Raw genomic sequence first — 13,346 nt, forward strand, 5'->3', positions numbered from 1 at the left:
GTTTTGGCTATCCTGGTTCCCTTTGAAAATCCATATAGTTTTCAAGTACAAGTTTTTTACTTCTTTTATTAAATGTATTAGTATTTTATTAGTTTTGATGCTATAATAAGTGGATTTTCTTAATTTCATTTTCATATTGCTCACTGCAAATATAGAGAAATACAATTGATTTTTTAATACATTCATATTGTACCCTGCAACATTCCCGAACTTGTTTATTACTTCTAATAGTTTTTAAATGGATTCCTTAGAATTTTTTATATATAAGGTCATGTCATGTGAACAGACAGGGATAGTTTTACTTCTTCCTTCCCAGGACTGATGCTTTTTATTTCCTTTTCTTGCCTAAGTACCTTGGCTAGAACCTCCAGCACAATGCAGAATAGACGTAAGACACAAGAACATAGCTGTTTTGTTCCTGATCTTAGGTGGGGAAGGCATCCAATCTTTCACTATTAGTATGTTAGCTGTCAGTTTTTCAGACGGCCTTTATCAGGCTGAAGAGGTTCTATTCTACTCCCAGGCTTTTTTTTAAGTGTTTTTATAATGAAATTATATTGGATCTTGTCAAATGCTTTTTCTAAATCGATTCTAAGATGATCATGGAGTTTTGTCTTTTATTCTTTTTTTAATTTAGTTTCAGATGTTGAACCAATTTGCATTCCTGGAATGAATCCCATTTGGTTGTGGTGTATAATCCTATTTACAAATAGCAGAATTTGGCTTGCTAGTATTTTGTTAAGGATTTTTACATCCATATTCATAAAAAAACACTGGTCTAGAGTTTGCTTTTCATGTGAGGTCTTTGGTTTTGGTTTTAGGCTCATACTAACCTCATAGAATGAGCTGGGAAGTGTTCACTCCTATTTTGGGGGAAAGTGAAAAACTGGTGTTCCTATTTAAATGTTTGATATAAAGCCATCTGAGGGTGAGCTTTTCTTTGTCAGTAGGTTTCTGTTTTTTTCATTACTAATTTAATTTCTTTACTTGTTATAGGTCTATTCAGATTGTCTACTTCTTCTTGAGTCAGTTTTGGTAGTCTCTTTATACAAATTTGTCCATTTCATCTAAGTTATCTATTTTATTAGCATATGATTATTCACAATTTTCTTTTATAATCTTTTTTAATTTCTATCACATTGGTATTAATGTGCTCTATTTCTTTTCTGATTCTGGTAATTTTCTCTTTCTTTCCTGAGCAATATAACTAAAGGTTTGTCAATTTTGTAGATCTTTTCAAAGAACAAGCTTTTGGTTTCACTGACTTTTTCCTACTGTTTTTCTATTCTCTATTTCATTAATTTCCACTCTAATCTTTCTTTTTTAAGATTTTATTTATTTATTTGACAGAGAGAGAGAGCACAAGTAGAGGAAGCGGCAGGCAGAGGGAGGGGGAGAAGCAGGCTTCCCGCTGAGCAGGGAGCCCGATGTGGGGCTCAATCCCAGGACCCTGGGGTCATGACCCGAGCCGAAGGCAGCTGCTTAACCGACTGAGCCACCCAGGCGCCCCTCCACTCTAATCTTTCTCATTTCCCTCCATCTGCATGCTTTATATTTAGTGCACTCTTCTTTTCCCAGTGTTTTAAGGTGGAAGGTTAGGTTACTGATTGAGATCTTTTGACTTTTTTACCATAGGCATTTCGAGCTATAAATTTCCCTCTAAGCATGCTGTAGCTAAATCCCCCAAGTTTTCATTCATCTCCAAGTATTTTCTAATTTCTCTTTTGATTTCTTTTTTGACCCACTGGTGATATAGGAGTATGTTGTTTAATTTCCATATTTAGGGGTGCCTGCTTGTGTTCCCACTCCCGCTGTCAAATAAATAAAATCTTAAAAAAAAAAAAATTCCATTTTTAGGGGTTTCCCAAATTTCTTTCTGTTACTGATTTCTAATTTCATTCCACTGTGATTAGAGAACATACTTTGTATTATTTCTACCGAAAAGGTGAATGCTACTGTATGTGAATCTTATCTCAAAACATATTGTATGACAAAATCACAGACAAAATGGCATTAGGCAATATAAATACTAACTGTAGCTATGCATCATGGTCTTTACTTACTTGAGTCTGCAAAAGCTTTTGACAGATCTACCATTTTCAAATGGTTCAAATTTTTACTCCGTTATGAGCCTCTACAAACGGTGAAGAAACATACAAAACCCCATATGTGAAACTAGCAAAGAATATGAAAAGTTTATTCTGAAGAGAGGAAATAGAAATGAAACACAAATATGAAGCTTCACTAGTAATCTTTTAAAAAGAAGATTTTAAAAATAATAATTAAAAAATAAAAGGAAATTTTTTTTAAGATTTTATTTATTTGTCAGAGAGAGAGGGAAGAGAGAGACAGAAAGCAAGCACAAACAGGGGGAGCAGAAGGCAGAGGGAGAAGCAGGCTCCCTGCATAGCAAGGAGCCCAATGCAGGACTCGATCCCAGTACCCCAGGATCATGACCTGAGCCAAAGGCAGCCGCTTAACTGACTGAGCCACTCAGGCATCCCAAAAAGGAAATTTAAAGAAAAAACATTTTCCTCCTACCAGATTAATGGGTTTGTCTTCTGTTTTAAAACATTAATACCCATGCCTCCTTTGTCATGTCATAGATTAAATGACCAGGTAAGTGTGGGTTTATCTCTGGGCTTTCTATTCTATTCCATTGATCTAGGTATCTATTTTGTGCCAGTACCATACTGTTTTGATTATTATAGCTTTGTAGTATATCTTGAAATCTGAAATTGTGTTACCTCCAGCTTTGTTTTTTCTTTCTTAAGATTCCTTTGGCTATTCAGGCTCTTCTGTGGTTCCATACAAATTTCAGTACTATTTGCTCTGTGAAAATGCTATTGGTATTCTGACAGGGACTGCATCAAATCTGTAGATCGTTTTGGGTAATATGGACACACTGTGGAATATATTATGGGGAGATTATCTTCAATGCATGGTGTTGGGAAGACTGGACAGTTATGTCTAAGAGATTGAAACTGGACCACTTTCTAACACCATACACAAAAAGAAACTCAAAATGGATTAAAGACCTAAATGAGACCTGAATGACAAAAATCCTAAAACAGAACATACGCAGTAATTTCTCTGACATGGTCCATAGCAACATTTTTCCAGATATGTCTCCTAAGGCAAGGGAAACAAAAGCAAAAATAAACTACTAGGACTACATCAAAAGGAAAAGCTTTTGCACAGCAAAAGAAACCATCAAACAAAATGGAAACCTATTAAATGGGAGAAGGTATCTGTAAATGATATATCTAATAAGGAGTTAATATCCAGAATATATAAAGAACTTGTACAACTCAACATCAAAAAACAATCCAATTAAAAAATGGACAGAGGTGGGGTGCCTAGCTGGCTTAGTTAAGCATCTGCCTTCGGCTCAGGTCATGATCCCAGGGTCCTGGGATCAAGCCCCATATCAGACTCCCAGATTAGCAGGGAGTCTGCTTCTCCCTCTCCCTCTGCCCCTGCCCCCTGCTCGTGTGCTCTCTGTCTCTCAAATAAATAAAATCTTAAAAAAAAACCATGCTGGACAGAGGACATGAATAGACATTTTTCCAAAGAAGATATACAGATGCCCAAAAGATACATGAAAAGATGCTCAACATCACTAGTCATCAGGGAAATGCACATCAAAACCACGAGATATCACCTTACACCTATTGGAATGGTTAAAATTAAAAAGACAAGAAATACCAAGTGTTGATAAGGATATGGATCATACATTGTTGGTGGGAATTTAAATTGGTACAATCACTGTAAAAACAGTACGGAGGTTCCTCAAAAAATTAAAAACAGAAATACCATACAATACCCAAAGAAAATGAAAATATTAATTCAAAAAGACATATGCTTCACTATGTTTACTGTAGCATTGTTTCCAATAGCCAAGATATGGAAGCAACTTAAGTGTCCACCAACAGATGAGTGGATAATGAAGATACAGTGTGTCTGAGTATCTGTATGCATGGGCATGCGCGCACACACACACACACACACACACACACGAATACTATGCAGCCACAAAAAAGGATGAGACATGCCATTTACCACAATATGGATGAACCGAAAGGGTATTATGCTAAGTGAAATAAGTCAGACCGAGAAGGACAAATACCGTATGATTTCACTTACACATGGAATCTAAAAAAAAAAAAAAACAAAACCATAAACAAACAAGCAAAAAGCAGAATCAGACCTATAAATACAGAGAACAAACAGATGGCTGCCAGAAGGCAAGGGTTGGAGGAATTGGGCAAAATGGATGAAGGGGAATGGGAAAAACAAAACAAAACAAAACAGTAATATCCAATGCTAGAGAGATACAGTGAAATTAGGCACTCTCATACACTTCTGGTGGTCATACAAACTGCAACACTCTGGGAACCAATTTGACAAGAAGTATCAAGAGGCTTAAAAAAAAAACCCTAAATGCTTTCAACTAGTAATTCTACTATGTTTAGGAAATAAACCTAAATACAGAAAATATTTTAGACAATATTCACTGCAGTATTATTCACAATTTAAAAAGTGGTTATAATATAAATGTCCAATAATAGGAGAATGGTTAGGTAAACTATAGTTTAATTATTGAGCAAAATATCATGTACCCATTGAAACTGTCTACAAAATATTTACAATATAAAATACTTCTGTTATAATGTCAGTGAAAAAGCAAAATGCAAAATCTTAAAAAAAAAAAAAAAAAAGGGTGGGGCACCTGGGTGGCTCAGTCGTTAAGCGTCTGCCTTCAGCTCAGGTCATGATCTCAGGGTCCTGGGATCGAGCCCCGCATCGGGCTCCCTGCTCAGCAGGAAGCCTGCTTCTCCCTCTCCCACTCCCCCTGCTTGTGTTCCCTCTCTCGCTGTCTCTCTCTCTCTCTCTGTCAAATAAATAAATAAAATCTTAAAAAAAAAAAACAAAAACAGCAAACTGAAGAAAGTGTTACCTCAAGCATTAACAATCCACTTCGTAGGACACTTTTCTCACAAGCACAACCTCACAGACATGTTATTCTCTTACATGGTATATCCATATATATATATATTACTTACTCTCTCAAACATACAATCCCTAGTTTTTTCCACTTAGGCTTTTAATATTGTACTTGTCAAAGTGTTTTGGGTTTGTTTGTTGTTGTTGTTTATTAAGATAAATGATACACTCTTTTTCCTGGGGCTCAGACATAGTTTTCTAATTCCATAAATATAATATTCTTCCACAGTTCAAACACATTTGTCTTCTTACATTCTCAAAATAAATTTGTCAGAAAGATTAAAAGTAAAACCAATTGTACAAGGTTTAGAAGCTGTTATGTACAAAAGGCAGCTAATTAAAAGCTGCAAATTAAATCAAAAGGCACAACTAATATACATGTATTTCTTTTAGTTAGAAAAAAAACTAAAAAAATCTTCCCAAACACTTGTTTCTTTGTAGTTGGTCTGTTTATTGAGGCAATAAAGCATAACAAAAAAGAACATGGGCTTTAGAATCAGAGAAACTAGAGTTTATACCCTGGTTCTGCAACTTCCTAGCTGTGAAAGATTGAGCAAGTTAAACTCCCTAAACCGCAACGGCCACCTTTGTAAAACAAGGATAAGAGTACTCACCTAAAGGACTACAGAGAACACATGAAAAGCTGGATACAAACTACCCTAATAAGCAGAGTGCATGTATTAAGCACAGTATACATGGCAGCTTTATAATAATTTTCATTTCTTTTGGGAGGATGAGGAAGTTCACTTTGTAACAAGTTACTCAGCTTTATACCTAATCCAACATCAAGAAACAAAAGGATGGCAGCTCTTAAAACCATTAAGCATCCTTGGTAATTCTTAGTTACAGATTCGGGATGGAGCTAAGCAGATCTTACAGCTCATACTACATTTTCAGGCAATGCAAACTATTCAAGAAAGATGTAACCCTGTATCTAACCATCACGCTCTTACCTTGCAGGCTACATCAACTAATCGCATCTGGATAGCTTGATTCTCTGGGAGTTTAGTGCCAATTGCAAGCAAAGTGTCCAACAGCTGAGCTAGGACTTGATGAGACTCTAGAAAGGAAGATGAAAAGTTGGGTTGGAGAATTTCAAAAGGAGATCACTAGAGAAACTAAATTTACTTGGGTAAAAAATGTACATTTTTGTTAGCTAGGTTCCTCTATTCAATCCTTGAATTCCCCTCAACCAAAAGCTAAGTTCCTAAAAGGATCATGTCTAAAACTTTGAATTTGGGGCTCCTGGGTGGCTCAGTCAGTTAAGCGTCTTACTTTGGCTCAGGTCATGATCTCAGGGTCCTGGGACTGAGACCCCCGCACTGGGCTCCCTGCTCAGTGGGGAGTCTGCTTCTCCCTCTCTCTTCCCTTCTGCCCCGCTCCCAGCTTGTGCTCTCTGTCTCTCACATAAATAAAATATTTAAAAAAATAAAAGAATAAAACATGAATCCTCCACAAGATTGGGCACAGTACTCCAAAACTGTTTAGTGCTTGATTAATTCAAGGGCTTTTCACAGCTTTCCAGATAAAATCCAAATTCCTTAGCAGGGCATTACACACATACATACCAGTCCCTCCATGAGGTCTAGCTCTGCCTACCTTTCTAGCCTCATCTCTTTAAGTCTCCTCTAGCACCCTTTTTTCCAATTACTTATGATTTCATGTCCCCCTATCTTTGCTCAGGCTAACCTCCCTAGAATTCCTCCACCCATACCCAGCTCCATTCTCAATCCCACTCCCCAGGAAGCACCTACTAATCTTGTAGTGTCACCTGCTTTACAGAACTTTTCCTTCTTCCCCAACAAGAATTGACTATTTCCTCCTTTGTGCTTCCACTGCACCTTGTACACTCTAACATTTTACTATACTTATTTTCATATCAGACTAAACCAAGAGACTGAAAGATCCCTGAGGGCAATGATTGTATCTTATTCACCTTTGTATTCTCTCAATCCAGCACCACTCATTATATGCTCAATGAAGGTTTAGTAAGTGGGCAAAGAGCCAAATCCAAATAAATCAATAACAATCAGCCAGATTCTCTTCTTTGTCTAAATTCTCTTTTTTGTTCCAAATATGGTTCTTTTAATGCTGGCTGTATAAAAGAGGATTTTAGATGGCATTCAGATAATCATTTTTACATTAATAATTATGTTTGTTTTGTTTTGTTTTGTTTTTTTTAAGGAAAGGTTTTTATTTTTTTTTAGATTTTATTTATTTATTTGACAGAGAGAGACACAGCAAGAGAGGGAACACAAGCAGGGGGAGTGGGGGAGAGAGAAGCAGGCTTCCCGCAGAGCAAGGAGCCCGATGCGGGGCTCGATCCCAGGACCCTGAGATCATGACCTGAGCCGAAGGCAGACGCTTAACGACTGAGCCACCCAGGCGCCCCTAATAATTATGTTTTAAGGTACATAATGAAAACTGCAGTTACTATCTATTGATGTCACATGACACTAATTTTCTTTTACCCATCAAGATAGTCTCTTTAAATTAACTAAAAAAAAAATTTTGTCCACTTAAGAAAAATATTAAGTAAACCACAGTACAGATGTAAAACAAATATGTCAAAAATGGTGTACATAACATATAAAATGACTAAAGCTCAGAAAACACCGGTGGGGCACTTGGCTGGCTCAGTCGGCAGAACATGCAACTCTTGATCTCAGGGTTGTGAGTTCAAGCCCACATTGGGTGTAGAGATTACTTAAAAATAAGATCTAAAAAAAGAAAGAAAGAAAAGAAAAGAAGACACTGGCTACATAATCTCTTAGTAAAACTTCTAGTTAAATATAATAGATTGAACACATCTTTTATTATTCTTTCCTAAAATTTCATTAGTAAAAGAGTAAAGAAATTAAAAAGGTATAAACCTAAAAACACCAAAAAAAAACAAGAAAAACAAAAACCAAAACAAACCCAGAGGAATAAAGGTAAGTACTTAAGAAAGGCAAATTTTTCAGAGATGAAAAACATTATAGATTAAAAAAAAGCTTTGGCAAAATGGAGAAATCTAATAGTAAATACCTACTGAGGAGGATATCCCTACAAAGCAAATGAATTCTAGCCATAACACCCTAAAAAGATTCAGGAACTGGGAGATTTAAAGCAACAACAACAAAAAGCAAAAATAAGGGATAAGGCAGGGATTTATCTGAGGTCTCTATAAGAAGCAGTTGGAACTCTGCCTCCCTCCCTATACTACACAGCATAGTGGCCACTGAAATAGGAAGTATATTCTATATAGAAATTAGACTAGAAAGTTCCCAATTTGGGGGATACCAGGTGAGGACTGGGAAGAAGATGAGATTAAGAGATAGTAACATACTGATAAATGAGACACTTCCCCCCTCTCCCTAGCCCCCTTCAGCAGCTTTGACTCCAAAAAACACTGCAGTCAGGTATCCGTCTTCCTAGCAGGAGATTTATGAACTCCGAAATGGAAAAACTGATGGGCCCCACAGAAAAACATGGAAGACACTAACATTTGAAAGTCCTCCAAAGTGGGGCACCTGGGTGGCGCAGTCGTTAAGTGTCTGCCTTCGGCTCAGGTCATGATCCCGGGGTCCTGGGATCGAGCCTGGCATCAGGCTCCCTGCTCGGCAGGAAGCCTGCTTCTCCCTGTCCTGCTCCCCCTGCTTGTGTTCCCTCTCTCACTGTGTCTCTCTCCATCAAATAAATAAAATCTTAAAAAAAAAAAAAAAAGTCCTCCAAAGAGGTTCATCCTAGTACAGAGGCTACCAATTGACAAGCCCTGTCCCTTCACACAGAACTACCCATCAGCCTTTTAGTTCCTCGTCCTCATCTTAAATTTAAACGCAAAACCGAAGATCATCAAGAAGTCTCCAATTCGAAAGAGGCCACAAGGAGAAAAGGTACTTCGAGAACACAGAAGAAATATGAAGAAATCTCCAACACTACCACCCTTTATTTGTACAAAATGATTCTACATAACAACCACGAAAAGTTAGCTAAACCTTTTTTTTTTTTTTAAGATTTTATTTATTTGAAAAAGACAGACAGAGCAGGGGCAGGGGAGGAGGGTTGGGCAGAGGGAGAAGCAGACTCCCCGCTTAGCAGGGAGCCCAATGCAGGGCTTGATTCCAGGACCCTGAGATCATGACCAAGCTGAAGGCAGACGCCCAACCAACTGAGCCACCCAGGTGCCCCGTTAGCTAAGCTTTTCTAAGCCTAACTCTTGCTTCTAATAAATCACAAATCTATCTAAATCTTAAGCCCTAGTCTCTCTCCTGAGTTCCAGACCTATATTACAACTACAGGTTGGATGGACATCTCCACGTGGATAATAAATAAATTCTCAACATCTCTCCTCTAAATGATGTAGTTCATCAAACCAAATTCCTCAGAGCCACCAACTTATCTTTTTTTTTTTTTTAAAGATTTTATTTATTTATTTGAGAGAGAGAGAATGAGAGACAGAGAACATGAGAGGGAGGAGGGTCAGAGGGAGAAGCAGACTCCCTGCCGAGCAGGGAGCCCGATGCGGGACTCGATCCCGGGACTCCAGGATCATGACCTGAGCCGAAGGCAGTCGCTTAACCAACTGAGCCACCCAGGTGCCCTCAACTTATCTAAAACTAGACTTGAATATTCCATGCCCTTGCTCAAAAAAACTTCACATGGTTCCCAGTGCCTACAAAATAACATTCAAAATTCCTCAGCACTCCAGACTACCTACCCTTTGGCTTCAAAACACTTTACGAGTTTTTCCTCCTAAAGCCCCTCACTCCCTGATGATCTCTCATGAAACAATTCAGTTTTTCAAATCTCTTATACTTAGCCAGTTCTCTAGCTTTTATCATAATGTTCCTACTTCTTGGCACTACTCCTCCCATCTCTGCCTTTCTAAATGTAACTCTTCACTAAGCCTTCCTAGACCCCACCAGTCAGCACTTACCTCACCCTCTCTTCTGTTCCCACAGTATTCTGATTATACCTCCTCTACAACAAGCTGTGTGTTTTCATTGCTGGTGTGATATGTACTAGAGAAGCAGAGATACGTGACACCTAGTCCAGTGCTTGCCAAGGAATTGGGGAACTCCTACATCTGATGAACTGAAATGAAGGACTTCTGGTCCACAGGGTGGCCCACACTGCTGGATTCTGAAAGTGAACACTAGACTGATAAATGAAAGACTCCTAATTCTAGTCTGTGCTTTATTCTAAGCCACAAATACAGGGTGACTTTAGCAGTCACTTTTCGTCCCTGAAGTTCATATTCCTCGGCAATGAAATAAAGGGCTTGAACTAGATGATCTTTATGGTCCCTTCCAGTTCCATCTTCTACTCTGAATCTAGGTGGCCAGGAACTGGAAACCAGGAGGAGACCTAGATTAAATCTCTCAGAGACAATTAAGTAAGAAACATTAGAATAGGGGTGTCTGGATGGTTCAGCCGGTTGAGCATCTGATTCTTGGTTTCGACTCAGGTTATGATCTCTGCATCATGAGATAGAGGGACCGTCTCTGAGTTCCCTGGCCCTTTATTACTCCACTCAGCGTGGAGTCTGCTCAAGATTCTTTCCCTCTTCCTATGCCCGTCCACTCATACTCATGCACTCTCGCGTGCTCTCTCTCTCTCCATAAAATAAATAAATAGGGGCAACTGGGTAGCTCAGTTGGTTAAGCATCCGACTCTTGGTTTCAGCTCAGGTCGTGATCTCATGGGTGTGGGACTGAGTCCCGCATCAGGCTCCACACTCAGCATGAAGTCTGCTTAGGATTCTCTCTCTCTCTCTCCCTCTGCCCCTCCCGCTTGTGCTCTCTTTCTCTCTCTGAAATAAGTAAATAAATCGTTAAATAAATCTTTAAATAAATAAATAATTTTTAAAGAAAAGAAACCTTAGAATATTTAACAAAAAGCAAAACAGCTATTTCCACGTATACTGCATATATTTTTTTTAAAGATTTTATTTATTTATTTGACAGAGAGAGACACAGCGAGAGAGGGAACACAAGCAGGGGGAGTGGGAGAGGGAGAAGCAGGCTTCCCACCGAGCAGGGAGCCTGATGCGGGGCTTGATCCCAGGACCCCGGGATCCTGACCTGAGCCAAAGGCAGACACTTAACAACTGAGCCACCCAGGTGCCCTATACTGCATAATTTGAGTCTCTTTCTTTTTTAAGGTTAGGATGAGGTTTGCATCCAAATTAACTCTTATAATGTTTCTATCTTAGAGATAAAGTGTTTCAGTTAAACCATGGTCTATAAGAAAGAGCAGGGCACTAAGTTCTCAGTTCTGCTACTCCTTAGCTAAATGAACTGACTTCCACTCACTTCATCTCTCTGGGACTAAGTTTCTATCATCTGCAAAATGAAGGAATTAGACAAGATGATCCCTATAAGGCCATTTATAGCTGGATGAGTCTATGGCTCTATGAAATCCCCAATCTTAAAAGTGTGAAATTCTTGCAGGTATATAGCTAGCTTCTATAAGAACTGTCCATGGAAAGAAAGGATACTTTTGTACTAAGGCAATGTAATTGTTTTGGTGCTTTTAAAAGAAATGGATCTATTTTTTTGCCACTATCTACAAGAGCAAAAAGTTAGAAACATGCTACTGTATCGGTTGGTATTTAATGTATTATCAACACCTCAAATATTATGAAGGTGATACAGAAACATGGAAAATATTATGAAGATGATATAGAAACATGGAAAAAATTTATGTAATGTTGAGTATAGTAAAACACAAATAGTACATTCACTGTAAGTACAACCATACAAAATGTATATAAGTAAAAGGCAATATGTAAAACCTTGTTTTATGGAAATAGAAGAGTATTTTAAAAAAATTTTCTTTATTGTCATTAATCTCTTACATTTATAAACTGTTGTCCAATATTTAAAGTCATATTTATTTAAATAAGTATACCCCAAGATGAAATAAAACTATTCTTTGAAACTATAATCAAAATTATATTTTCAGAAAATAGCAACAAAGGGTTATTTAATTTTAAAATAAATATTAAAGCAAGCAAGGCACCAACTCTGTATTTTATCTTTTAATGTAAATATATGTACATGTTTTATTGAATCACCCTCAAATTCTTTTTCAATAACAACCAACACAAGGAAGTTTTGTCCTAAATTCTATATAGATGGAACTAAAGATTTCTGCTCTGATTATATAGCTTTTAAATTACAACTTACTTTCATTCTGTAGGATGTTAATGGCATCATCCATAATGCAGTCTGGTGAAAATCCAGCAGTCTTTGATAATAAACCCAACAATGATGCAATTTTCAGTCTCACAGATGCATCATTCTCCTGGAACAAAAGCAGCTGTTGTTACCTTGATGCTCTAGTCTCAGCTAACCAACAAACAGGAACACGGGAAACTAACATCTCAAAAGTGATTCAATGATCCAAGTTTTCTAAGGTTTTATTTCTGAGAAATTAATCTTATAAAGTTCAGGGGAAAGAGATTTTGTCGATCAGTATATTACACCTAAATACTGCAAAGTGAATGGTAATTTTTCTATGCCTTCCTGATACCATTACCTTCTTTTTTTTTTTTTAAGATTTATTTATTTATTTGAGAGAGAGAGAAAGTAAGCAAGAGAGAGCACAAGCTGGGGAGGAGGCAGAGGGAGAGGGAGAAGCAGACTCCCCACTGAGCAGGGAGCCCGATGCGGGGCTCCATCCCAGGACCCTGAGATCATGACCCAAGCTGAAGGCAGATGCTTAACCGACTGAGCCACCCAGGCGCCCTGATACTATTACCTTCTAACCAGAAACATGCTTTTCGGATTAAAAGTGTCCTTCCTCCACTGTGCAGCCACTTCAGACATGAAGTGCGGCAAGCTGCCCCAACACTGCTGCCAGCACCGCTGCTCCTGGAGCCTCTGGAAACCAGCTGCGGCGGCTACTGCAGCTATCACCAGAAACAATCTCTCACCGGACCTGCTCTTTTGGATCACCACAACCTGATTACAAGTCGGAGGCTGGTGAATCTAATTGGCTGGGTCTAGGGCCTGTGCCTGGGCCGCAGGTGCAAGAGAGACTAAGAAATGAGTAGTCTCGCCCTTTCAGCCACAATACTGGGAGGTGGTCTCCAAGTTGCACCAACACTCCTATAGTGAGAAATTTCTCCCAAGTCAAAAAGGAACGCATCCTTTTGTTCATCACCATATCTCAAGTATGTAGCACAATATGTGGCACTATGTAGATATACATACTGAACATACATATATGTGAAATGAAAAAAAAAATGTACTTCGCCAATGCTAAGATTAGGTCAGCCCATTTCTATACCAAAGACAAAATTACTTAAATGTATGCTCAAAACATGAAGTGCCTTCTAGACATGACCAACT

General features: G+C 38.2%; 1 protein-coding gene across 3 annotated transcripts in view; it reads right to left on the reverse strand.

The window, feature by feature from the left end:
• INTS4 (integrator complex subunit 4) overlaps positions 1–13,346 on the reverse strand; it is a 116,489-nt gene that overhangs the window by 81,270 nt on the left and 21,873 nt on the right. For all 3 annotated transcript variants that reach the window (XR_004302114.1, XM_032427020.1, XM_032427019.1), the window contains exons 3-4: positions 12,180–12,297; positions 5,961–6,067 (exon numbers count right to left, since the gene is read on the reverse strand). Coding sequence is in view for 2 of the 3 variants with exons in the window: in XM_032427020.1 (XP_032282911.1) it covers positions 5,961–6,067; positions 12,180–12,297 (225 nt within the window). In the remaining variant the exon portion in view is untranslated. The remainder of the gene's footprint in view (positions 1–5,960; positions 6,068–12,179; positions 12,298–13,346) is intronic.

Source organism: Phoca vitulina, unplaced genomic scaffold (genome assembly GCF_004348235.1).
Source record: "Phoca vitulina isolate PV1807 unplaced genomic scaffold, GSC_HSeal_1.0 scaffold36, whole genome shotgun sequence".
NCBI classification, from domain to species: Eukaryota; Metazoa; Chordata; class Mammalia; order Carnivora; family Phocidae; genus Phoca; species Phoca vitulina.